Raw genomic sequence first — 26,513 nt, forward strand, 5'->3', positions numbered from 1 at the left:
CTATGTTTTCCTTCGTATGGATCTTCTGCATATCTACGCTTCCTTCTTCTACTACTTCCCGCACAAAATGAAATTGTACTCCAATGTGTTTCGTCCTGGAATGAAAGGCTGGATTCCTTGCGATGTGCAAGGCACTCTGACTGTCACAAAACAAAAGAACATTCTCTTGTTTGTGCCCGATCTCCTCCAATAACCTTTTAGTCCATATTGCCTCCTTGCAACCTTGAGTAGCTGCCATGTATTCTGCCTCTGTTGTAGATAACGCCACAACTGTCTGCAGTTTTGAAACCCAGCTTACTGCTCCCCTCGCAAGTGTAAACACATAACCAGTAGTAGATTTCCTCTTATCTGGATCACCTGCATAATCTGAATCGACATAGCCCCTGAGTGTAAAATCCGATCCTCCATAACATAATGCAGCATTCGAGGTACCCTTAATGTATCTAAGGATCTTCTTAACAGTGCTCCAATGCTCTCTTCCAGGATTCGCCATATACCGACTAACTGCTCCCACTGCTTGAGCAATGTCCGGTCTTGTACAGATCATAGCGAACATCAAACTTCCCACTGCTGATGCATACGGTACTCGAGACATCTCCATCCTCTCTACTTCACTGCTAGGACACATCTTGGAGGATAACTTGAAGTTAACAGGAAGAGGGGTCGATATTGGCTTACTATCTTGCATGTTGAAGCGTTGAAAGACTTTCTTCAAATAATTTTTCTGGGAAAGCCAAATCTTTCTGTTACTTCTGTCTCGGTGAACTTGCATCCCTAGAATCTTGTTTGCTGGTCCCAAGTCCTTCATATCAAATTCCCTAGCCAACTGTGCCTTCAATCCTTAGACCTGATCTTTGTTGGGGCCTGCTACCAACATGTCATCCACATACAACAGCAAAATGATATAATCATCACCAGACCTCTTGAAATACGTACAAAGGTCTGCACTCAATCTGTTGTATCCAAGGCTCATGATATAGGAATCAAATCTCTTGTACCAACACCTCGGCGCCTGTTTGAGACCGTACAGAGATTTCTTTAATCTGCAAACCAAGTTCTCTTTTCCTTTTTCTGCAAAACCTTCTGGCTGGAGCATATATATTTCTTCTTCAAGATCTCCATGAAGAAATGCCGTTTTCACATCTAGCTGTTCTAGATGTAGGTCAAACACCGCACACAATGCCAGCACCACTCTGACTGTTGTAAGCCGAACCACAAGAGAAAATATCTCATTGAAGTCAATGCCTTCTTTCTGAGCATACCCTTTTACCACCAACCTAGCACGATACCGCTCCACTTGGTTGTTGCCATCACGCTTGATCTTATAGACCCATCTGTTTCCAATGGCTTTCCTCCCTCGTGGTAGTGTAACAAGATCCCAAGTTTTATTCCTGTCTAATGCCTTCAATTCTTCTTGCATTGCTATCATCCACAAGGATACATCCGAGCTTTGAGTAGCCTCGTGGAAACTCGATGGCTCACCATCCTCTGATAATAGACAATATGCAATGTTGCTTTCAGTGACATAATCTGAAAGCCAACCTGGTGGTCTTCTGTCTCGAGTTGACTGCCTCACATTGAAAACCTCAGACTCAACATGTTCTTGTTCTTCGTGCTCTGGTACTGCTTCACAAGAAACTTGACATTCGTCCGTCTTATTTTCCACCTGAAAAATAGTAGTTTCTGAATTCGGTGTGCCTTTGTCTCCCTTTACTTTATCTTCCTCGAAGATAACATCCCTGCTGATGACAAGCTTGTGAACAGTAGGATCCCACAAGCGAAACCCCTTTACTCCATCAGCATAGCCCAATAAGATACATTTTCTGGATTTCGAATCCAACTTCGATCTTTCTTGCTCATTGTACAGAACGTACACCGGACTTCCAAATGTATGCAAATGAGAATAATCTGTCGGCTTCCCAGTCCACATCTCCATCGGAGTCTTTAGATCAATCGCCACTGAAGGAGAACGATTGATAATATAACAAGCGGTTTTGACTGCTTCCGCCCAAAATGACTTTTCTAGACCTGCAGTCCTCAACATAGCTCTTGTTCTGTCCAACAAGGTCCTGTTCATCCGCTCCACCACTCCATTCTGTTGAGGCGTGTAAGCCGTCGTGAATTGTCTTTTGATGCCTTAATGTTGACAATATGCATCAAACTCGTCACTGGTATATTCTCCTCCATTGTCAGTCCTCAGACACTTGATTTTCTTTTCAGAATCAAGTTCAACCCGCGCTTTGAAATCTTTGAAGATCTGGAAAACATCTGATTTCTTCTTGATTGGATACACCCAACATCTCCTAGAGAAATCATCAATGAACGAGACAAAGTATCTCGCTCCTCCTAGGGATACAACTGGTGCTTGCCAAACATCCGAATGAATCAGCTCCAATATGCCTTTGCTCCTGGCAGTAGAAGTGCCAAACTTTAATCTGTGTTGTTTACTGGTAACACAGTGCTCACAAAAGGGTAGTGACACTTTTGTAAGTCCCGGCAACAGCTTCCGTTCTGAGAGAATTTTCAACCCCCGTTCTGACGTATGCCCGAGCTTTCTATGCCATAACACTGTTAATTCTTCTCCTGAACCAATTGATGCAACAGCTAATTCTGCCTCCTTGTGTGTTTTCCCCAAAAGTACATACAGATTTGCAGCAACCTTTTCCGCCTTCATAACCACAAGCGCGCCTTTCACAATTTTCATGAGCCCGTTCTCGATACGAGTTTTGCACTCGATGTCATCCAATTGCCCCAAGGACAAAAGATTTTTCGTCAGTCCTTTCACATGTCGTACCTCCTGTATGGTGCAAATGGTGCCATCAAACATTTTAATTTTGACAGTACCAACCCCAGCAATTTCCAAGGCATGATCATTTCTCATGAATACAGATCCTCCTGAGATTGGTTCATAATGATCAAACCATTCTCTCCGAGACGTCATGTGCCACGTCGCTCCTGAATCCATAATCCATGTGTCACAAAATTTGTGCCTGCCTTCTGCAACTGTTGCTGCTTCGCTGAATAATATTTCACCACTGCCTGAAGTACTGGCCACATTTCCTTGAGAACTTTTATCGATACTCGTACACTCTCTCTTGAAGTGCCCTTTACCGCCACATTTAAAGCAGTAAATATTTTTCTTCTTACTTCTCGACTTTGATCTACCTCGCCTTTGGCTCCCACTGGAGTCACGGTCCATAAATCTTCCTCTTATCATCGGTAACTCCTCTGCCTGCTTCGAGGATACCAGCCTATCTTCCTTATTCTTGCGCCGGCTTTCTTCTCCGAGAACCGCAGTTAAGACATCGTCGAATCTTAGAAAGCCCATAAGAATATTGTTGGTAATGTTGATGATAAGTTGATCATATGAATCTGGTAGACTTTGAAGTAGAAGCTCCGCACGTTCATTTTCCCCTATTTTATGCCCCATGGAAGTGAGTTGGGCAAATAGAGTATTTAGTGTGTTGATATGGTCGGTCATCGATGAGGATTCCGCCATCCGAAGAGTATAAAGCCTTCTCTTTAGGAAAATCATATTGTGTAGGGATTTGACCTCGTACATCTTTGTGAGAGTATCCCAGATAACTTTGGCTATTTTTATCTCAGAGATACTTGACAAAACTTCGTCAGCTATAGCCAAGTGTAAATTGGCAACAACATTATCATTTATCTCATTCCACTTTCCATCATCCGTAATCTCCACCGGTCTATCTCCAATAGCCGCCAAGCAATTCTCCTTTCTTAAAACTGCTTGTATCTTTATTTTCCACAGCATAAAATTGCTTCCGTTGAACTTTGCTATCTCGTACCTTCCCGCCATTATGTCTACAATAATTTTCGTAGACCGGACAAAATAATCCCGCCTTAAATAAAAAATCTCAAAAAATCTTTTCTGATGTGGAAGATCAGTCTAGGCTGCAACCACAGAGCATACTCAGAATTTTAAGAAATTTTGAACCAAGGCTCTGATACCACTTGTTGGTCCCACGTGCGGAATTTGAGATAATAAAACCCGAAAATAAAGAATAAACTGGACACTGAGATTTACGTGGAAAACCCCTAAAAATTATTAGGGTAAAAACCACGGGCAAGATGAAAAGAATTCCACTATAATATTTTGTGGTGTACAACTCACTCACTGTGTTTCCAAAGAGAATACACTCTCTTAATACAGGAGAACAAACACCTCACAAATATTATAGAAATAATATGAGAGAAGAGAGAAAACTCAAGATATTACTTGAGAATGGAATGCTCCAACTGATGAAGGAATGCATCTATTTATAGATGCAATTCCTCGTCTGAACAAAAAGGTTACGTTTCAAACTTATCAAATTTGGTCACACAACGTGTGCCAATTATTCCCCAACCACTACGTTTGAAATTCAACGAATTCAGCCAATTCCAACATGCAATAAATGCTCTGCCGACATTCCTTACGCCCAAGAATGAACATTTGGAGCGTGAAGTTTACAAATGACCCAACTATGGACAAACATGATGAGCCCTAGAGTGTTTCATGGTAGTGAAAAAAGCAACGACTTGTTATTTGTCAACTACAAACGCAAAATATGTGGCAACAACATGTTCAAATCAAACAATTTGGTTAAGAACATTACTTGAAACGCTTCAATACCAGCAGGAAGGAGCCAACAATTAAAATTTCAAAAAAAACAGTTCTCCGTAGAAGGAGCATGCGCATTGATATTAGATATCATTTCCTACGTACACAATCTGTATAATGTGGAACAACTGATTTTATGTTCTGCAAAAATGAAAATCAAGTGACTGATATATTGAATAAGCCACTTAAGCAGAAGATCAGTTCAAGGGAGGATGTGGAGAATTATTTGGTTTATTCAAGTTGCTTAGTTAACTTTAGCTGAAGAGTTTGAAGAGTCTTTTGCATTAGTTGGATTGTTGAGTCTTGGCTTTATGGCTATAGAAAGTTGTTTGGTTTGTAACCATATTTTCGGAGTAAAGGGAGTTGGTAGAGTTTAAGTTTTTGTTAGTTAAATTTAATGTTTTATATAGAAATGACTATTGATCAGATTAATACAAAGAGATTTTGATTCATTTATCCTTCTGCTTGCATTCTTGTATGCACTTGCTTTATATTAATTTATGAACATGTTAATGAAATCATTGTTTGAAAATAAAGAAAAAGAATGAAAGCTTTTTAAAAATCAACAATTTATTTTATGGCAAAAACTTGTGTGAGACGATCTCATGAGTCGTATTTTGTGAGATATATCGATCTTATTTGGGTCATCCATGAAAAAATATTACTTTTTATGCTAAGGTACCGTCTGATTCATGGTATGAGATATATAGTATGGAGATATATTAATAATATTATTTATTAAAGGTAATATCGTAATTTTATATTATTGATTTGATTGATGTGAGATAAATTATTATGAATTTGATTGATGTGAAATAAATAAATAATAATGTGATTGTTCGAGATAAATAATATTTGTACAAAACAAGTGATATGATAGGTTTATTTATATTAATATTTATAAGTACTTAAACCAAACAGTACCTAAGAGTATTACTTTTTATTGTGAATATCGGTATGGTTGACCCGTTTCACAGATAAAGATTCGTGAGACCGTATCACAAGAGAGATAAATACATTTATTTTTTTTACTAGAGTTTCAGTTTTACAGTGCTATACATATAAATATGGTAACACGACGGGTCTGCGCGAGTGTGTTTCCCTCATCCCACCCTTAAATTGGGCCAATTAAAAAATGGGATTACGTCATGAAGGATTTAAAAAACAAGGAGTCTGAATTTTTTTTTTTAAAAAAAGAAGGAGTTGACTCTTAATTATTATGTTAAACCTTAATTAAACTTGTAACTTCCTAAATTAATTATTCTCTTCTCTTTCTTCTCATTCCACGCACAAAATCCCCACAAAATTCCCCAATTATAACCTTCCCAAATTTAAAGAACTCATCTACCCCATCTACCTCTTCCGCGATACATTAAATCGAATTGACAAAGTGTAGTTGCTCAGTTGTTGTTGCGCTCATTCCTCAGATCCAGATCTAAATCTACTCCTACATATGTTGCCCCCATTCTTCTGTATTTGAAGACCAATTCGTCTCTATTTGAAGAAAAATACAGTAAGTTTGCTCCATTTTCTTTGAACCAGTTCATTGTTTTCTTCATTTCATGCAGCGATCGACAAAAATTAAGATGAATAATTTGTGTCGTTCATTATTTTCTTCGTCGACCAAAATTAAAATGAAGAATGTTTTCCAACAAAAATTAAGCTGGTCGATCAAGAAGAATTCTTCCTGGTCGACCAAAGAAAAAATTTTCATGGTCGACCACACTCTTAATCATCGACCAAGTTCTTGTTTTTTCCGGGTCGACCGTGATCATCTTGGTCGACCGACATAATTTCTTGGTCGACCAACTAATTTTTTGTCGACCATGTGCGTTTTGTTGGTTATTAAAACATTTTGCTCATTCTAATTATCATATTTGTTTGTGCACTTTGTAGATATGCCAACAGTTATTGTTGTTCATTTTGATGGGAACGAAAAGTGACGGAGGGGCTGGTTTATAAATGTAATCCAGGGGCCAATGCAAAGTTTGTTGCTATTCCAGTGGATGATGATAATTGTTATTTTGAAAATTTAAAAAGTGAACTATATAGAGCTGGGAAAATATAAGACACTGTCAACTTGAAGTTGAGTTATCTTCTAGATTTGCCGTGGAACATTCAACCAATTTATATAGAGAATGACCATGATTTGAAAGCATATTTGTATCTTGGTTGTCCGAGAAGTAGGCCAGTGCTTCAAGTTAAAATTGAATGTTTTAGTTATTTTGATCCTTTTGATAATGCGCACGGATATGGTATTGATGAAAACAATTGCAATATTAACGAACATAGTCATTTTTTTTATGATTATTTTCACTTGAATATTGTTTCTGTGGATCATAATAATAGCAGTGATTTTTTCGACGAAGCGCATAATGTGGATGCCATGCATGTGGATCGTAGTAACACATTCGACGAAGCGCACAATGTGGATGTCCTGCATGTGGATCGCAGTAACAAAGATGAGTTATATGATGAAGCACGTAATGACGCAATTGAGGTCGAGGCAAATTTGGATCTAAGCAATGACGCAAATTTGGATGCGGATGTGGATATTGAGAATGACACATTTTCATTCACGGATGGTTCAAACTTGTTTGTTCGTCAAGAGTTTCCGAACCGAGAAGCGGTGAAAAAAGAGCTAATTAGAATAAGTTTGGAAGCTTGCTTTGAATTTGAGACGGTTAAAAGTAACCAAAAGGTGTACGTCGTAAAATGTGTAATGTCGATTGTAAGTGGAGAATCTGGACCTCTTTGATTAAGAATGATTCACGTGCATTCTCCGTTCGAACATATTGCAATACACATACATGTGGTTTGACTGGGAGACGAAAGAGAATCCATGGAGCGAGTTCTGCTGTTGTAGTAGCCCGAATTCCAAATTGGGTAATTAACGGAGTAATGGTGATTAAGAAGGTTTAAGATGTAATTTTGGCTATGGTCATGATCGGACGGACCGAAGAGGGTTCGGAAGCACCGAAGAGTTCGGACGATCCGAAGTGTAGTTCGGTGAATCCGATCATAGGTGTCAAGTGTTGATCGACACGTCATTTTCCATGCATGTTCGGACGGTCCGAAGTGTATGATCGGAGGATCCGATCATGAGCTGTCAAGAGCCAATGGACACGTAGCGTTCGGACGTTCCGAAGTGTTGTTCGGAGGATCCGAACATGGCCTATAAATAGTGCTCGGATTTCCTCATTTTGATTTGCCAATTTCTTGAGTTTTCTCTCATTTTGGAGAGTTTGGAAGGTTTCTAGGGTTAGTTGTTGGTCGAGCGATAGCCAAGAGCTGCCAGGAGTAGTAGCGTAGCGGCGCCTGAGTTTCAAGGCAATCGACATCAAAGGGCTGTCGACGGACGAAGGTAAACCCTAAACCTTTGGTAGTACTAGGGAGTACTGGTTTTGCTAGTCGAGCATGGTAGTATTGATTGAGTATGCTTTTGATGCGTAGGCTTGTGCTAAACCTGATTAGCGGTGTTGCGTAAGGCTAGGCTTGCTGTGATAGAGGTACGAAAGTACTATCCGAGATATCCTGGTCGAGTATACATTCATATATGTGTTGCATGAGTATTTGCTGCATTGTTATATGTCATATGATGCATGCTATTATGTCACGAGTTATGATGCATATTGCATATCATGTTGAGCCGTATCTCCTTCGAGATAGCCTTTACTGTTGAGCTGTATCTCTTTCGAGATAAGCTATATCTTGGGGCCGCTCAGCCCTGTCTTGTGGATGCATGGACACCGAGAGTACACAGTGGCCGACGGGTCGGGAGGGCTTCGGTGGTCCGGGACATTTTAGGTCCACGTCTGTCTTGTAGTGGATGCAGTGACCCAGAGGTTGGACCGCGCGGCACTATCCACTTGGCGCCTCTAGACTGAGCATTTTGAGATCCTTTGTGATTCCTGTTTCTTGACTACCCTGGTATCATAGCATGTGCATTTCATATAGGTTTGTATACTCATATTTTTGTACTGGGCGTTCTTATCGCTCACGTCCTCGGTTTTATTTATTCTTGGACACCCCATTTCCCACGGGGCAGGCCTCAGGTTGGATGGCTCAGGAGGAGCAGGAGGAGGACGTTGAGTAGCTGGTTGGTTTAGTTTTCAGTGTTTTCCATTTGATTCGATATGGTTGTACTGGATATTTCATTTTGAGTTAGTCTAGACTTCGATTTCGATTGGGTTGTATAACTATTGTTGTTGGCCATATTTCCGCTGTTATCTCTGATTATAATTAATTAAGTTAGTTGTATGCTTAGTTCTTGACTAGTAGGTGATTCTGGAACGGGTCACTACATTTATGGTATCAGAGCATGCGTATGATTTTGGGATATAGATTCTGTTTTGGGATTTCCGTTGACCATTTTACCATTTTCCCTATTCTATCTTGTAGCGATGGCTGACCATTTTGATGACGGGAGTAGTCAGGGGAGTGTAGGTCGATGGGGTGACCAGGACGATCATAGACGTCATCGTGAGCATCGTCATCGTCGGGATGGTCCTAGGCGTTTCGATTTGCATCGTTTTATTCAGATGGGGCCTAAGCCTTTAGTTGGTGGTGAGACTCCCGATGATGCTGAGGACTGGTTAGAGCGCATGGAGAGTTGTTTCCGTGCATTTCAGTGCACCGAGGAGCAGAAGATAGAGACCCTTAGCTTTCTTCTCGAGGGCCGTGCGCGCAAGTGGTGGCGATCAACTTCTGCGCCGATAGTCCAGTCCCAAGGTAGGGTGACTTGGGTCGATTTCCGTGCAGCTTTCATGCAGCTGTACTTTCCTCCAGCCCTTCGCCAAGCCAAGACGATTGAGCTCCTGAACCTTAAGCAGGGGAGTATGTCTGTTGATGAGTATCAGCAGAAATTCTTTGAGTTGTTACCCTTCGCTCCTCATATCAGTGGCAGTTCTGAGGCCAAGTATGATCATTTCCTCCAGGGCCTTAATCAGGAGATCTTTGATCGAGTCACTGTCTGTGATAATCCTACTTCTTATGATGGGTTAGTGAACCGGTGTCGCCAGGCAGAGATCAGTCTCCAGCGTGGTAGGGCTATTCTTTCTTCTTCTAGACCTCCGAGTACTTTGAGGCCTCGATCTCAGTCATTCAAGAAATCTGGTTCATCTTCTTCTGGATCTGGATCTCGATCTAGTGGTGTTTTCCGCTTTGGTAAGAAGAAGGAGTCTTGTGCGCATTGTGGGAAGAACCATCCATCGGAGCAATGCCGAGTAGCCGCAGGAGCTTGTTATCAGTGCGGAGAGATGGGGCATATTAAGAAGAATTGTCCTCAGTTGCGAGGTGGAGCAGGATCCGGTTCTGGATCTCAGACGACTGTTCAGCAGAGGAGGCAGGGTCAGGCAGTGGGTAGTTCGAATCTTCGACCTCGTGCCCAAGGTCAGGTTTTTGCGCTGAACCAGGATCAGGCTGCAGATGAGACGGAGAGAGTCATAGCAGGTACTTTTCATTTATGCGGTATTCCTGCTTTTGTTCTTATTGATACAGGAGCCTCTCATTCCTTCATTTCTGCACGATTTGTTAAGCGTCATAGGTTACCCTATGTTTCTCTAGACGTCATTCTTTCTGTTTCTACTCCGATGGGTCATTCGGTGTTAGCGAAGCGTCTAGTGATGGGTTGTCCCTTAGATTTTGAGGGTAACGAGTTGACTGCGAATCTTATGATCCTAGAGATGGAAGATTTTGATTGTATCTTGGGTATAGACTTATTGACTACCTACCGAGCTACTGTGGATTGTTACCAGAAGCTTGTTCAGTTTCGTACGACTGAAAGCTCTAGTTGGTTTTTCTATGGTGAGGGAGCGCGACCTCCGATGCCAGTGGTATCTGCTCTGAAAGCCTGTCGTGCTTTAGAGTCGGGCGGGGAAGGCTACCTCATCTATGCGATTGATTCATCCACAGGTAGTGTTGGTCTAGAGGATATTCCAGTGGTTTGTGAATTTCCTGATGTTTTCCCAGATGAGATTCCTGGTTTTCCTCCGGTTAGAGAGGTGGAATTTGGCATAGATTTAATGCCAGGGACTGCACCGATTTCTCGTGCCCCCTATCGTCTTGCTCCGTCAGAGATGAGAGAGCTGAAGCAGCAATTGCAGGATCTTCTTGATAAGGGTTATATTCGCCCGAGTGTTTCGCCTTGGGGAGCTCCAGTCTTGTTTGTCAAGAAGAAGGATGGATCGATGCGGTTGTGCATTGATTATCGCCAGCTGAATCGGGTGACGATCAAAAACAAGTACCCTTTACCCCGTATTGATGACTTGTTCGATCAGCTTCAGGGTACTTCTGTTTACTCCAAGATCGACTTGCGATCGGGTTATCATCAGATGAGAGTCAGAGATGATGATATTTCCAAGACTGCATTTCGTACTCGTTATGGGCATTACGAGTTTCTAGTTATGCCATTCGGATTGACGAATGCGCCAGCGGTGTTCATGGATCTGATGAACCGAGTCTTCCGAGATTTTCTGGATCAGTTTGTGGTGGTTTTCATTGACGATATCTTGATCTATTCCCACAGTGTGGAAGAGCATGCCCAACACTTGAGGATTGTGTTGAAGATTCTTCGCGAGAAGCAATTGTATGCTAAGCTGAGTAAGTGCGAGTTCTGGATTGATCGTGTGGTATTCCTTGGTCACGTGATTTCCAAGGAAGGAGTTTCTATGGATCCCAGCAAGATTGAAGCAGTGCTGAATTGGTCACGTCCGACGACGGTGGCTGAGATCCATAGTTTTCTAGGTCTGGCAGGGTATTATCGTCGCTTCATCGTGAATTTCTCTCAGATAGCCAGACCATTGACGCAACTTACTCGGAAGGATGTTCCATTTGAGTGGTCATCCGAGTGCGAAGATAGTTTCAGAGAGCTTCGTCGACTTCTGACTTCCGCACCTGTTTTGGCGTTACCGTCAGGATCTGATGGTTTCAGTGTTTACACCGATGCCTCCACTCAAGGCTTAGGGTGTGTGTTGACGCAAAACGGTCATGTGATTGCTTATGCTTCCAGACAGCTGAAATCTCACGAGGAGAAGTATCCCACTCATGATCTGGAATTGGCAGCTATTGTGTTTGCGCTGAAGATTTGGCGTCATTATTTGTGCGGTGTTCAGTTTGAAATCTTTACTGATCATAAGAGTCTGAAATATCTGTTCACTCAGGCTGAGTTGAACATGAGGCAACGTCGTTGGATGGATTTGCTGAAGGATTATGATTGCGAGATCAAGTACCATCCAGGTTCTGCGAATCTCACAGCTGATGCGCTTAGTCGCAAGGTGAGAGCCTCTGCACTTCAGACTTGTGCTATGACTAGTGCCATCCAGGATAGTTGCTCGTTGGGGTTTAACTTCAAGCATCGGAAAGGTATGGAGAGCATTCGTGTTGCTACCATTTTATCTGAGCCCAATTTGTTCACTCGGATTCGAGAAGCTCAGATGTCTGATCTCAAGACTCAGAGATTAGCTCGGTTAGTTGGTGGTGATAGTAATTTCCATTATCAGTCCAATGGTCTTCTGTGCTTATCTAATCGGGTTGTAGTACCAGAGGATGACACTTTGAGGGACGAGATATTGTCTCAGGCGCATCGAAGCAAGTTAAGTGTTCATCCAGGAAGCAACAAGATGTATAGAGACTTGAGGCTGCGGTTTTGGTGGAAAGGGATGAAGCGCAGCGTGTATCAGTTTGTCTCCAAGTGTCTAGTTTGCCAGCAGGTTAAGGCAGAGCACCGTCGACCGGGAGGATTGTTGTTGAACTTACCTATTCCAGAATGGAAGTGGGAGCATATTACGATGGATTTCATTACTCACTTGCCATTATCTTCGAGGAACAGCGATGCTATCTGGGTAGTGGTGGATCGACTCACCAAGTCTGCTCATTTTCTGCCGTATAATCGTGATTTCACTTTCGATCGTATGGCTCGATTGTACATTCAGGAGATTGTACGTTTGCATGGAGTGCCTGTCAGTATTGTTAGTGACAGAGATCCTCGTTTTACCTCACGGTTTTGGGGTAGTTTCCAGTCAGCTTTGGGTACTACACTGAGTCTGAGTACTGCTTATCATCCGGAGACTGACGGTCAATCAGAGAGGACTATCCGTACGCTTGAGGATATGTTGCGAGCCTGTGTTATGGATTTCGGACCCGCTTGGCAGGATCATTTGCCTTTGATTGAGTTCGCGTACAACAACAGCTATCATCGTAGTATTGGTATGGCACCATTTGAGGCGTTGTACGGGCGACGTTGTCGTACTCCATTATTCTGGGATGAAGTCGGGGAACGACAGGTAGAGGGACCGGAGTTAGTCCAGCAGGCTATAGATAAGGTTGCAGTAATCAAGAAGCGGATTAAGACTGCTCAGGATCGACAGGCTAGTTATGCGAACACAAAGCGTCGACCTCTTCATTTTCAACCAGGTGAGAAGGTGTTTCTCCGAGTTTCGCCTTTTCGCAGGATTTTGAGATTTGGTCTCAAGGGTAAGCTGTCTCCGAGATTTATTGGTCCATTCGAGATACTGGAATGTGTGGGAGATTTAGCTTACAGACTTGCGTTGCCGCCGTACCTATCAAGTATTCATGATGTGTTCCACGTATCCTTGTTGAGACGTTATGTAGCAGATGAGTTGCACATCTTACATCCATCTGAAGTTCAACTTGATACGGATTTGTCTTACGTGGAGCGACCAGTTCAGATTCTAGATCGCAAAGATAAGGTGTTGCGGAATAAGATCATTCCTCTTGTCTTAGTGCAGTGGCAGCGTCGAGGCACTGAAGAAGCCACTTGGGAGTTAGAGAGTCGTATGCGTTCGGAGCATCCAGAGCTCTTTTGAGTTGTGCTTTGTATAAGTTTGTGTTTTCAGTTGTAATCATAGTATCAGTTGTATTCAACAACAATTGAGATGTATTAATGATGTTGTTATTTCGTTTTGTTCATTCTCTAAGCCTGATTTCGAGGACGAAATCTTTTAAGGGGGGGAGAATGTAGTAGCCCGAATTCCAAATTGGGTAATTAACGGAGTAATGGTGATTAAGAAGGTTTAAGATGTAATTTTGGCTATGGTCATGATCGGACGGACCGAAGAGGGTTCGGAAGCACCGAAGAGTTCGGACGATCCGAAGTGTAGTTCGGTGAATCCGATCATAGGTGTCAAGTGTTGATCGACACGTCATTTTCCATGCATGTTCGGACGGTCCGAAGTGTATGATCGGAGGATCCGATCATGAGCTGTCAAGAGCCAATGGACACGTAGCGTTCGGACGTTCCGAAGTGTTGTTCGGAGGATCCGAACATGGCCTATAAATAGTGCTCGGATTTCCTCATTTTGATTTGCCAATTTCTTGAGTTTTCTCTCATTTTGGAGAGTTTGGAAGGTTTCTAGGGTTAGTTGTTGGTCGAGCGATAGCCAAGAGCTGCCAGGAGTAGTAGCGTAGCGGCGCCTGAGTTTCAAGGCAATCGACATCAAAGGGCTGTCGACGGACGAAGGTAAACCCTAAACCTTTGGTAGTACTAGGGAGTACTGGTTTTGCTAGTCGAGCATGGTAGTATTGATTGAGTATGCTTTTGATGCGTAGGCTTGTGCTAAACCTGATTAGCGGTGTTGCGTAAGGCTAGGCTTGCTGTGATAGAGGTACGAAAGTACTATCCGAGATATCCTGGTCGAGTATACATTCATATATGTGTTGCATGAGTATTTGCTGCATTGTTATATGTCATATGATGCATGCTATTATGTCACGAGTTATGATGCATATTGCATATCATGTTGAGCCGTATCTCCTTCGAGATAGCCTTTACTGTTGAGCTGTATCTCTTTCGAGATAAGCTATATCTTGGGGCCGCTCAGCCCTGTCTTGTGGACGCATGGACACCGAGAGTACACAGTGGCCGACGGGTCGGGAGGGCTTCGGTGGTCCGGGACATTTTAGGTCCACGTCTGTCTTGTAGTGGATGCAGTGACCCAGAGGTTGGACCGCGCGGCACTATCCACTTGGCGCCTCTAGACTGAGCATTTTGAGATCCTTTGTGATTCCTGTTTCTTGACTACCCTGGTATCATATCATAGCATGTGCATTTCATATAGGTTTGTATACTCATATTTTTGTACTGGGCGTTCTTATCGCTCACGTCCTCGGTTTTATTTATTCTTGGACACCCCATTTCCCACGGGGCAGGCCTCAGGTTGGATGGCTCAGGAGGAGCAGGAGGAGGACGTTGAGTAGCTGGTTGGTTTAGTTTTCAGTGTTTTCCATTTGATTCGATATGGTTGTACTGGATATTTCATTTTGAGTTAGTCTAGACTTCGATTTCGATTGGGTTGTATAACTATTGTTGTTGGCCATATTTCCGCTGTTATCTCTGATTATAATTAATTAAGTTAGTTGTATGCTTAGTTCTTGACTAGTAGGTGATTCTGGAACGGGTCACTACAGCTGTTGTTCGTGATATGTTAATGGATAATTTCCAAAGCTCATCCAATGCCAATGGTGCCAAAAGCGGTGATGGCGATGATGCACAATAGTATGAATTCTGATATATCATACTACAAGGCTTGGAAAAGGGAAAGAACTAGCAGACAATATGTTGAAAGGTGATCCTACGCAGAGTTTTACTAGATTGAGTTGTTATTTGCACATGGTTGAGCAGATGAATCGAGGAAGAATAACAGACATATTTGTCGATCAGGAAAATCGATTGAAGTATATGTTTCTTGCTTTTGATGCATGCGTTAGAGGATATCGAAGTATGCGGAAAGTAGTATCAATTGATGGGACGTGGTTGAAGGGCAAATATAATGGTGTTTTACTGGTGGCATCGACACAAGATGGAAATTATCACCAATATATTTTGGCGTGGGGAATCGTAGATGTCGAGTGTACTTCTTCGTGGAGTTGGTTTTTAACGAAGTTGTTAGAAGTAGTACCTGATGAGGATGAATTGGTGATAATTTCTGACAGGAATTAGGGGATCATTAATGTGGTTTCTACTGTCTATATAAATGCACATCATGGTCATTGTACGTGGCATTTATCTCAAAAAATGAAGACTAGATGCAAAAAAAAAAGGTGCAACCGAAATGTTTTTGCACATTGCAAAAATTTATTAAACTTTCAAGTTTGATATTGCATACAATGATTTTAGAAATAGATATCCTGAGGCAGCGCAATATTTGGACGAGAGAGACTCACTTGATAGATGGACTCGAGCGTATTTTCCGAAGACCCGTTACAATATTATGATGACAAACGGGGTTGAGTCGATCAATGCTAGACTACTTGAAGAAAGGAAGCTGCCAATCATTGCACTATTAGATTCTTTGCAGAAACTGGCCTCATCTTGGTTTGCTCGATATCGCCATGCATCAATTGCAAGTAACACTAACTTGACCCCTACGATCGAGGGGATTCTTCATAGCAGGTTCACAGATGCCCAAGGAATGCAAGTTTTGGAATTAGGACGTCTGGAGTTTGATGTTAGGAGTCGTGGACATTCGGTCATAGTGGACCTCGAATAAAAAAGATGCACATGTCGAGTTTTTGATATTGATAGAATCACATGTGCTCATGCCATCGCAGCTAGTTGGTTAGCGAAGATTGATTTATATGATATGTGTTCAAAGTACTATTCTACATTGTCATGGTGCATGACTTACTCAGAGACTGTGTATCCCATTCCGGAAGAAAATGAATGGCCACGAAACATTAATTTTCCATTGGTGTTGCCTCTTTTGTTAGAGAAGAGAGTTGACAGAAGAAAACAAAACAGAATTACTTCGATCGGTGAATTAAGCAAGAGATAGCTTGAGGACCGACCCAAGTTTTATTTTTGTTCGACCATGAGCCTAATGGTCGACCATTAGCTTGATTGGTGGACCATAAGTTTATTTTGGTCGACGTTCAAGCTCATGGTCGACCACTATTTTTCTTTGGTCGACCATCAAGCTATCGGTCGACCATGAGGGTGATGGTCGACCATGAGCTTGATGGTCGACCATTAGTTTTCTTTGGTCGACCACCAAGCTCATCAAGCTCATGGTCGACCATTAGCTTGATGGTCGACCATTAGTTTGTTTTTTTTAAATAGATATTAATAATTGTCGAAAATATGTAACATAATTGTGAAATTAGGATAGTTGTGAGATTATGATTCCGTTATTCATATATAAATTAAAACATGTAAGGTAATGCAATTACGATTCATATTTTTTGTTGTCATATTGTGACACATGTCAATTATTAAAATATATAATATAATAGTTCGATTGTGATTGTACGATTCACATTTAACTTAAAACATATAACATGATCCTATTTTTTATAATGTAACAAAATAGTTCGATTATGATTCCACGATTCACATTTAACTTAAAACATATAACAAATCCTGTTTTTTATAATGTAACAAAATACTGAGACATTAATGAAGTGATTCATATGTAAAATAAAATATGTAACATAATCTGGTAATTACGATTTTTAAAAAAAATTAAAAAAAATAGTTCGATTGTGATTCCACGATTCACATCTAACTTAAAATATATAACATAATCTTGTTTTTTCTAATGTAACAAAATATTGAGACAGTAATGAAATGATTTCATATGTAAATTAAATATATAACATAATATTGAAATTACGATTTTTTTTAAAAAATATAACAAAATAGTTCGATTGTGATTCCACGATTCACATTTAACTTAAAACATATAACATAATCCTGTTTTTTATAATGTAACAAAATACTGAGATTGTGATGAAGTGATTCATATGTAAATTAAAATATATAATATAATCTTGAAATTACGATTTTTTTTAAAATATAACAAAATAGTTAGATTGTGATTCCACGATTCACATTTAACTTAAAACAAATAACATAATCCTGTTTTTTTATAATGTAACAAAATACTAAGATTGTGATGAAGTGATTCATATATAAATTAAAATATATAACATAATTTTGAAATTACGATTTTTTTTAAAAAATATAACAAAATAGTTCGATTGTGAAATAGATATGCTCTATTTATCATGTAGTTTTATATTTCATGGCCTCTCGGGGTGTGGGTTGTTCCCAACAATGGATAGCAGACGAGCAGCATTTATAAGTATATGCTCTATTTCTTCATTCAGATCTTTGAATTTTGGATCGTGCCTTCGCTGCAAGTCATATATAATGAATTTATTCACCCCAGTCACGAGTTTTAGCAAAAACCAGCGCTGATCTGTGTAGACAGGGATGAGAATTCTTCGTGCCTTTTCCCACGAAAGGCACGGCCATTTTGGATCACTACCTTTGACTTTGCTCACAATCGGTGCCAGATTTATGTTGAAATAGATATCTTTAGATTCGGCCAAAACTGATATCGAACCGTAGAAATGTCTGTCCATCAACTAATCATCTGCCGACATCACTTCAGGATGTCGGATATGCATTTCAAGCAATCCACGGAGAGCTTCGCCGATGTGCTAAATTCAACATAACAAAAGGTTTTCAATGTTTTAAAAGAAGTTCTCTATAAATTTAAACTTTATAAAAGATTTATTTAAAAGCTTACAAAGACAGTGACACGCGATTTTGCGATAGCCATGGGCCCGTAGAACGACTTCTCATATTCGGCGTAAAAACCTCGAATCCTACTGGGCGAACGGTCGAGCATCGATACCTTCAGTGTCACGGTCGCCGCAAGTGGCCTCACACCGTCATCTATAAAATGATCATTGTAACAACTTAATGCAAATATGAACAATAAACAAGGTATAATTTAATAACCTCTCGACGTGGTCGCCTCGCCTCCTGACATACACACATCTAGAGTCACTTGAATATCTAAAAACATAAAGTATATTGTTTAATATACTATACATAAATATAAATATAAAAAATGTGCATTATCTCACCTCCTGTGGACTCCTCTGGAATGGCTTGAAGGTTAGGCTCAGATATCTGTTGGGTTTGGCTACTACTACCAATTTCCCTACCCAAATTATCAGCCATACCTAACAGCGTACATTCAACAAATTAAAATAATAACAACTTTAATGAAATATGAATAGACAAGGTTTACTGTAATAACCTCTCGACGTGGTCACATGACTTACGCGAATCGGAGTAACTTGAATATCTAAAAATAAAAAGTTTGTTGTTTAATATACTATACATAAATATTAAATCAAAAGGTGCATTAACTCACCTTCTGAGGACTCCTCTGTAATGACCAGAAGGTTAGGCTCAAAAATATGTAGTGTTTGGCTAGTACTGCCAATTTTCCTGGCCAGATTATCATCCACACCTAAAAGTGCACATTAAACAAATTAAAATAATTATGAGAATTGTACTAAATCATTAAATTACATAAACAAAAATATAATTAATAAAATTAACTCACCAAAATCTGTCTCGAATGCTTTTCTATCCCGCTCTCTGGTATAGGCTATGCTATAATCTCTGTCCTGCTGCACTGGCATGTTAGACCTCATCTCAGCAAAACCAGCTCTAATCTGTTCAGTCAAACTCAATCTCAACTCATCGAGACCAAGATTGAAACTCGATTTCATGTCAACTAGAGCTTGATTTATACTCCTGATAGACGCTCTAGTCTCAAGAAATTCTGCTGACATCATAACATGCATGGACGTAACGGAATCCTCCAACGCAGTCAATCGCCGCTCGAAACGATGCTCCAAGGGTGATGGGCGGCGGGAAGGATTGAGTCCAAAGTGGACTCTAGGACCCGTACGCATAGGAGAACTGGTGCTAGAGCTGGATCTATTGAGATCACCAGGACGGGTGCCGGAAACGTTAGGAGATGCATGGGCAGAAGGCGTGTGCTGGACAGAGGGAGTTGAATGTGCAGAATGCATGTGCTGGACTGAGGGAGACTGCAGAGGTTGCTCGCTACATATGTCTGTCTGACCCTGCCTCTAGAGCTAGAGTACCCGAGTGGTGACCGCATCGGACGCAGAATCAACAAAATCCCCGGTCGTATAATACGATGAAACAAGCTCCTCGGGAGTAGGAGTCAAACATCTAATACAATCCTACATTTAATTCATAACGTATCAGATTAATTAAAAATTAAGTACATATTTATTATATCAAATCAATTCATATTACTTACATTTATAGCATAGTCACCAAAGGCTGCAGTGACATCACCAGCAGTTGGGGCACGGTTTGACGACCACGTGTTAGTCACCCACTGAAACATCGTGGGCAACATCAAACCATTCACATCTCTTCTCCTTGCAAACTTTTGTGCCACGCTCGGTTAATATTGATAAGCGAAGATCTGTAACATAAATTTAGAACAATGTTATTAGTAGAAATAAAGATAACAAATCCAGTTTTAACATTCAAAAAATTATATACCTGCAGAGGCAACACAAAACCACCGACAAGGAAGCTGCCATCAACTTCTTTCCGACACTGTGCCTCGGTGAGGTTATTGTATCGCCATAAAAAGTCCTTCTTCAAACATCGGACCGTATCACGAAAGGCTACTCTACCCCACGGATAGCTGTTAAACCTATCCAAATCATCTATAAGCCTCAGGTATTTAGGGTCAATCATATTCGTTTTTTTCTTAGTCCCCTCACCGAACACAAAACAACAGAAGTAAAGACTAGCCATCTTTAACTTCTCCACGTCTGCACCAGTCTCATTCTGCACTTGAACACTCATATTTGCCTCCAATTCACTTAAAACAATCTCAGACTTACCGCCAAAGTGTCTGGAGCCAAAGACACCTCCCTCTGGTACATCTGCAGGCTCTGTACCGCAATCGATGCGGGTTATTAAACAATACTATAACAAAGAAAATCTAACCGGCCTCTTGCGCATCACCATCCAAAACTCATCACTACCCGTGTCAACTATCTGATTACTCATCAAATACCACATAATTTGACTAGAAATATTTAAATCTCTATGATACCTAACCAAATTACCAAAATGATATTGCTCTAAAAAAAGGGCTCTCTCGTCGTTGTTGAGGTAGTGAAAAATCTTATCCGAAACCTCTTTATATCTTGATTCGAGTGTTATCTTGCAGCAAAAAATTGCATCACTGCCTAGTTTGCTCGACAAATATACATGTCACAAATACAAATATATTAGAATAAAAATTAATGTTACACTGAACCAGCACACTTGGTCGACCAACCCACGCTTGGTCGACCAAGCGTCGGTGGACCAACCTACGTTTGGTCGCTTGGTCGACCAAGAAGCGTTGGTCCACCAAGAGTTGGTCCACCACAGCTTCTTCGTTGACCAGAGCTTCTTGGTCGACCAAGCGTTAGTCAACAAACCATCGCTTGGTCGACCAAGAAGCCCTTTCTTCCTCAACACGACGATTCTACAATTTCTTTCTCAACACACACACGAAGAATCAAATAACAGAATAAAAGTGAACATATCATATTTTGGTCAGCCATTTCTCGGATGCGTTGCAAAAAATTAAATTGAAGAAGTGTTTCGTCGATTCACAAGCGTGGATTTAGTCGACGGGAAAACGAGTGAAGTCGAATGCATTGCGTAGGGTTGACAGTAAAGTGAAGAAGTTTAGAGGAGTGAAGAAGGGTTAATCAATTTTAAACTTAAAATACAGAGATATTTACGTAAATTGACATCTCAATCTTTTTTTTAAAATAAGTCCCAAAGGACTCTCTTTTCCCTAAATTTCACACTCTTAAATTTCATCTCCGTCTTCATCCCTATTTTTTGGGTTTAAAGAATCCCCGAACTCAAATTTGTTGTGATAAAAAATAACAACGGAACCGACAGATTATCCAAACCCGAATTTATTATTACTAATGTTATTATTAATAATATTAATATTATTATATCGAGATAAGTAGAAGAAAATGGTCATCACTATATGTGTCCACAGACGACAACCCTTCGATTCTCAATTTCTCGTGAAAATTACTGATAATGGCGGAACCGAGAGTATCCCACCGGACGCGATCAAAAGCCGCCCCAGATTGGTCGGCGGAAGAGTCCTTAATTCTCATTAACGAAATCAACGCCATCGAATCGGAGTGGGGCGCCGCGCTGCCTTCCTACCAGAAATGGAAGCAGATTGTCGACAACTGCAATTCCCTTGATGTCAACCGGAACTTGAATCAGTGCCGTCGTAAGTGGGACGAGCTCTTCAGTGATTACAGGAGGGTGAAAAACGGTTCTGGGGGAAATGGGTCTCTTCATGGTGAGCTATTCGATGCCATTGATCAGTGTGTTAGTGCCAAGGGGAAAAGGAGTGGTGGTGACGAGGTGGTGGATGAGGGGATTGATGGCCTTGAGGCGGCGAAGCTGGTGGAGGATGAGGAGGAGGAGGAGCAGGCGGTTATGGATACCGACCCGGATTCAGACCCGGAGGCTCAGGGCCGAGTGACTAAATTCTTCGAAACTGGTAAGATTTTATTTTTTCCTATTTTTGTAAAACATAGTGGCTATATTGCGGGACGAATTAAAACTAAAAGTCTATACTTTTGGAGAATGCAATCACGAATATATATATATCAAAAGATCATACGAAAATGTTAGTGCAGAATGGAACACGGAGAGTATCTTAGAGTAAGAAACTTTGTATTCGGATGCTTAAATCTTGAGATTCTGTTATCTGTAGACTGTAAAGCATATCTTTAAAGAACAGATTGTGGTGTAAGATTAGTTCACTTGCGGGAAACTGTAGGATTCAACGCGAAATGTTGCTTCTTACGAAAGCGAACATTCTCGATCGTTTAGTCTGCTTTTTATGATCGAGGGAAAGAGTAATAATTTGATATTTATGATTTTTTTTGCCATATGGAAGGTAACTTTTGAGAGTCTGAGACACAGGCTACCGCTGTATGTGTTGTATGAGGGGAAGTGGGAACGGCATTTTCATATGGGAGAAAAAAAAGAATAAAGTTGTTCCCGTCACGTTTATGGCCTTTGCAAGTGACACATTACACGAATTATTCGGCTAGCAATTACTTGTCACCAATCCCTTGCGCACAAAAACATCAACTCAAGTTGCTAAAATCCGTTGAGTAGTCTTGGAACCTTATGAAATCATTCCCAGATGTGGGATGGGGGTATTACATTTCCCTTATGCAGTTCTGATATTCACCATTATGTTTTAAATTTGTTTTTGCTAATCAATAACCTTTCTGTAGATATTAGCATATATATCGAGGTTGAGCTTTTGTACCTTATCAAAAACATTGGCGCACAATTGAATATTGATCAAGAAACTGCGTTCTTAAGTCACATAACATATACTGAATCTAGGTGTTTTTTTTTCATACGAAAAAGGTTCCAAGAAACAAAACCGTAGGACGAAGCGCAAAAAACGAAGAATTGAAAAGTTGAACCCATGGGGATACTTCACAAGCCCAAAGGTAAAGCTTGAAGAGTCGAGCAACATAAATGCGAAGTTTGAAGACACAAACAGCAACGTTGGAAGTTTGCCTGAGAGCACTATTGAAACGAAGGAGCAAATTATGTGTACTATCCTTCGAGAAAATGCATTCCAGATAAATGCATTACTTGAATGCAACATTGATGATGATGCAGATTACAAATTGGCTAATCCGAAAATTGCTGAGGCCGTACAAACAGATTTAACGAGACAACAGGGCGATAAGCTTATCGTTTATCTCGAAAAGATTTCGAGAACCCTGAAGGATTTTTCTGATCTGGTTGAACAATTCAAATGATGTAATTGTGAGGGATTAATTCTTAGTTTTTCTTGCTTTTTGTAAAGGCGAAAGATCAAATTAGTCTCGTAATTTGTAGGGTGCGACGATTTTAGTTACCTATGTACCGGGTTTAGTCTAGTAAGTATTTTCCAGCAATCAATCTAATGTCGATGGTTGTTTACTCCTCGAATGTTCTTATTCTCCTCAAGTTTCCCAATTTACTAACCTATGTATCGGCCCACTTCTCATGGAAATTTCTGTGATGAGATATATATCGTATGGGGTAAATTATATTTATCTGAAGTGTTTGCAAAAAGATGTTTGATCCGAATTCATATTCGCAGAATAAATACAAGGTGACAACCGATACGAAATGAAGCAACACAGTTTCCAAGAAAAAGGTCAAAATCCCACGTATTCTTGCTAGTAATGACCACCCAACCAAGAAATATAATCCATTAAAGTCCCAATAACATAAAATGATAAAGCCGGCCAAAGCACAGCTAATCCCTTTGTATATGGCTTACTTTGTCAACATATCTCCCTTTGCCATCTTCAAATCATCCAACATGCCTTCCTCAAAGAATCAAGAAATTATACCGAAATTCTTTGACATTCATGCAAGCAAAAGCCATCTTAATTGTACATAATTTCTAACCTTTGTGCAGCAAAGAAATTCCCACAAGATAAGTGTTGAGCATGGATCGTGACTCTCGTCCTTGTTTGGTCGTTTTACTTTGCGCTATACCATCATCATCAGGTGATGATATGGCCTCGTGTAAATCCCTCCTCAAGTTCAAAGAATCGCTAACCAATGCTACCATGCTTAGTGATTGGAAAGAATCAGTTGCTAACATGTGTTCTAATCCTGTTTGGAATGGCTGTGTCTGCATAGCTGGTGTCTTAACAGGATTAAGACTCGAAGGGATGGGGCTCGGCATAAGAATGACGTAGAATCCCTATCAAACTTGCCATTATTTTACAGGGATGAAGGGTATGAGGAGACTGGTGCTAGGAAATAATGAATTCACCGGAAACATTCCTATGTCTTTGCTTCAACTGCCGAAGCTTGTGGATTTGCAGCTTCAGAATAATTTGTTTGACGGGGATCTTTGGCAGGAGAATTTGACAATAAATTTATCCTACAATAAGCTAGAGGGATCTATACCTGCTACACTCCGCAGCCACAATGCAAGCTCATTTTATGGTAGTTTTCTTGGTTTTCAAAGTCGTTGATTGTCTAAGATTATATCGATTTATTTGCTCTCGCTATAAGTTTCTTGATTATATCATTCTTGACTTGTTTTTGTGTCCAATTTAGTTTGATAATCAGAATTGGTTTAATGATAAAAATCAGTCCTCTGATTATTATTAGTTATATTAAGGGACTACTAATTCAGAAGAGGAAATAAATATTTGATAATGGTGTCCAATATTTTCTGATAGCTTTGTTTTCAATATTTTGTTATGCTCCCAAGAACTGTAGCTCATGACATGCACGTTTATATGCTACTAACGACAGCCAAACAGACTTATTGTTGCTCCAATTAATCCCTTGTCTATTAGGCGCCATTAAGCTTTCAAGCAGAGCAGTTGTCCCCCCGTAAAGTTTTCATTTTATTTGGTTAATTTCATTTTTTTATTTTTAAGTAGCAAAGCACATATCTTGCAAAGTATTGTCATTTAATATTATGCGCTTGGCAATTTTAGTCACCAAGAAATGCCATAAAAGCAAACTCGCTCACATGTTTTCTGTATTGGGGCTTGTTTCATCTATCAGGAAATAAGCTATGTGGTATGCCATCAGACCCATGGAAAACCAAATATATTGACCTGGAAAATCGGCTTAATCATAGCAGTCGCAGTGGGACATGCATTAGCTGCTATTATCATACTCTTCGTCACATTAGGCAGTCGCTAAAATACCAAAATCAATAGACAAACCCCACAAAGAAGAGCCAATTTCTAGCCAGAGTGGGACATTCAAGAAAAGTGAACATGGAAAACTACAATTTGTCAGAAACGATAGACAAAGATTTGAGTTGGAAGAGTTGCTAAGGGCATCAGCTGAAGTGTTGGGTAGTGGAAGCTTTGGCTCGTCTTATAAAGCCGTGCTTTTTAGCGGCCAGCCTTATGTTGTAAGGAGTTTCAGACAAATGAGTAATGTTGGAAAAGAAGAGTTTCAAGAACATATGAGAAAGCTAGGAAGGCTGTCACACCCTAATCTGTTGCCTTTGGTTGCTTTCTATCACAGGAAAGAAGAAAAGCTTTTGATCACTGATTTTACAGAAAATGGGAGTTTGGCTAGTCATCTTCACAGTAAGTTTTTTATTTCCAAATTAGGTTCGGATATACGTCTCTATGTATCTATAACCTGATCAGAGAATGAAAACATACAGAACTTCCAATATTAACTCTTCCTCATGGGCATCTCAAATCTTCAAATGTCCTTCTCGACAGCACATTTGAACCCCTTCTAGGTGACTATGCACTAGTACCAGTAATCAACAAGGATCATGCTAAAAAAATACGGTAGCTTACAAGTCACCAGAATCCTCTCAAAATGACTCTGTTACGAGGAAGACTGATGTTTGGAGCCTCGGAATTCTCATACTCGAGTTGTTGACAGGCAAGTTTCCTGCAAACTATCTTAAACAAGGAAAAGGACCTAGCGCAGACTTGGCAACCTGGGTTAACTCTGTTGTAAGAGAAGAGTGGACAAGTGAGGTGTTTGATAAGGACATGAACTTAGCAAGGCGTGGCGAAGGCAGATGTTTCGACTACTCAAAATTGGATGTGTTGCTGCGAGTGGGATGTGGATAAACGGTGGGATTTGAAGGAGGCCGTTGAGAAAATAGAAGAGTTGGAGGAAAAGGATAGCAATGATCACTTTTCATCTTACACAAGCGAAGTTGATGTGCATTCTTCTAGAGCAATGACTGATGACGCTTTCTCATTTTCGAAGGCATGAAAATTTTGAGAAGCTAGTAGACGCGGCTGCCTTTTAGTCTATACATACTTTCTGCACAATGGATAGGTAAATATGCAGTTCAACCTTGGTTTATGGTTAAATTTACGATTCTTTGCAAGTTTGCTCGTGTACTTGAACAACATGGATGCTATGTTTGGCTTTTCAATACAAGAAATACTTGCCTTTTTTATCTCCATCTCTACTCAACAACATGTGTAAAGGTCAATGAAAATATGTTCC

The 26,513-nt window shown here is 40.4% G+C and overlaps 1 protein-coding gene, 1 long non-coding RNA gene and 1 pseudogene across 2 annotated transcripts; 2 read left to right on the forward strand and 1 right to left on the reverse strand.

The window, feature by feature from the left end:
* Window positions 1-18,810: 18,810 nt before the first annotated feature.
* Window positions 18,811-20,190, reverse strand: LOC140829848 (uncharacterized). Its single transcript, XR_012117564.1, has 3 exons — window positions 19,738-20,190; window positions 19,006-19,657; window positions 18,811-18,909 (listed from the first exon to the last, which is right to left on the reverse strand). It is a non-coding gene; the product is annotated as an uncharacterized lncRNA (long non-coding RNA).
* A 1,253-nt stretch (window positions 20,191-21,443) lies between these two features.
* Window positions 21,444-23,462, forward strand: LOC140831111 (uncharacterized). Its single transcript, XM_073194890.1, has 2 exons — window positions 21,444-22,029; window positions 22,917-23,462. Exons 1-2 carry the CDS (start codon window positions 21,552-21,554, stop codon window positions 23,318-23,320), a joined length of 882 nt encoding a protein of 293 aa, XP_073050991.1. The 5' UTR covers window positions 21,444-21,551; the 3' UTR covers window positions 23,321-23,462.
* A 313-nt stretch (window positions 23,463-23,775) lies between these two features.
* On the forward strand, window positions 23,776-26,273 carry LOC140831112 (pollen receptor-like kinase 4; annotated as a pseudogene).
* The last annotated feature ends 240 nt before the right edge of the window (window positions 26,274-26,513 follow it).

The sequence above is a fragment of the Primulina eburnea genome, chromosome 4 (genome assembly GCF_022965805.1).
Source record: "Primulina eburnea isolate SZY01 chromosome 4, ASM2296580v1, whole genome shotgun sequence".
Taxonomy (NCBI): Eukaryota; Viridiplantae; Streptophyta; class Magnoliopsida; order Lamiales; family Gesneriaceae; genus Primulina; species Primulina eburnea.

Excerpts from the sequence above, each read along its gene's own strand:
- LOC140831111 (XM_073194890.1), top strand. The coding sequence starts at position 21,552 with ATGGCGGAACCGAGAGTATCCCACCGGACGCGATCAAAAGCCGCCCCA. Across the intron at positions 22,030-22,916 it reads GACTAAATTCTTCGAAACTG|GTTCCAAGAAACAAAACCGT; the intron begins GTAAGATTTTAT and ends CATACGAAAAAG.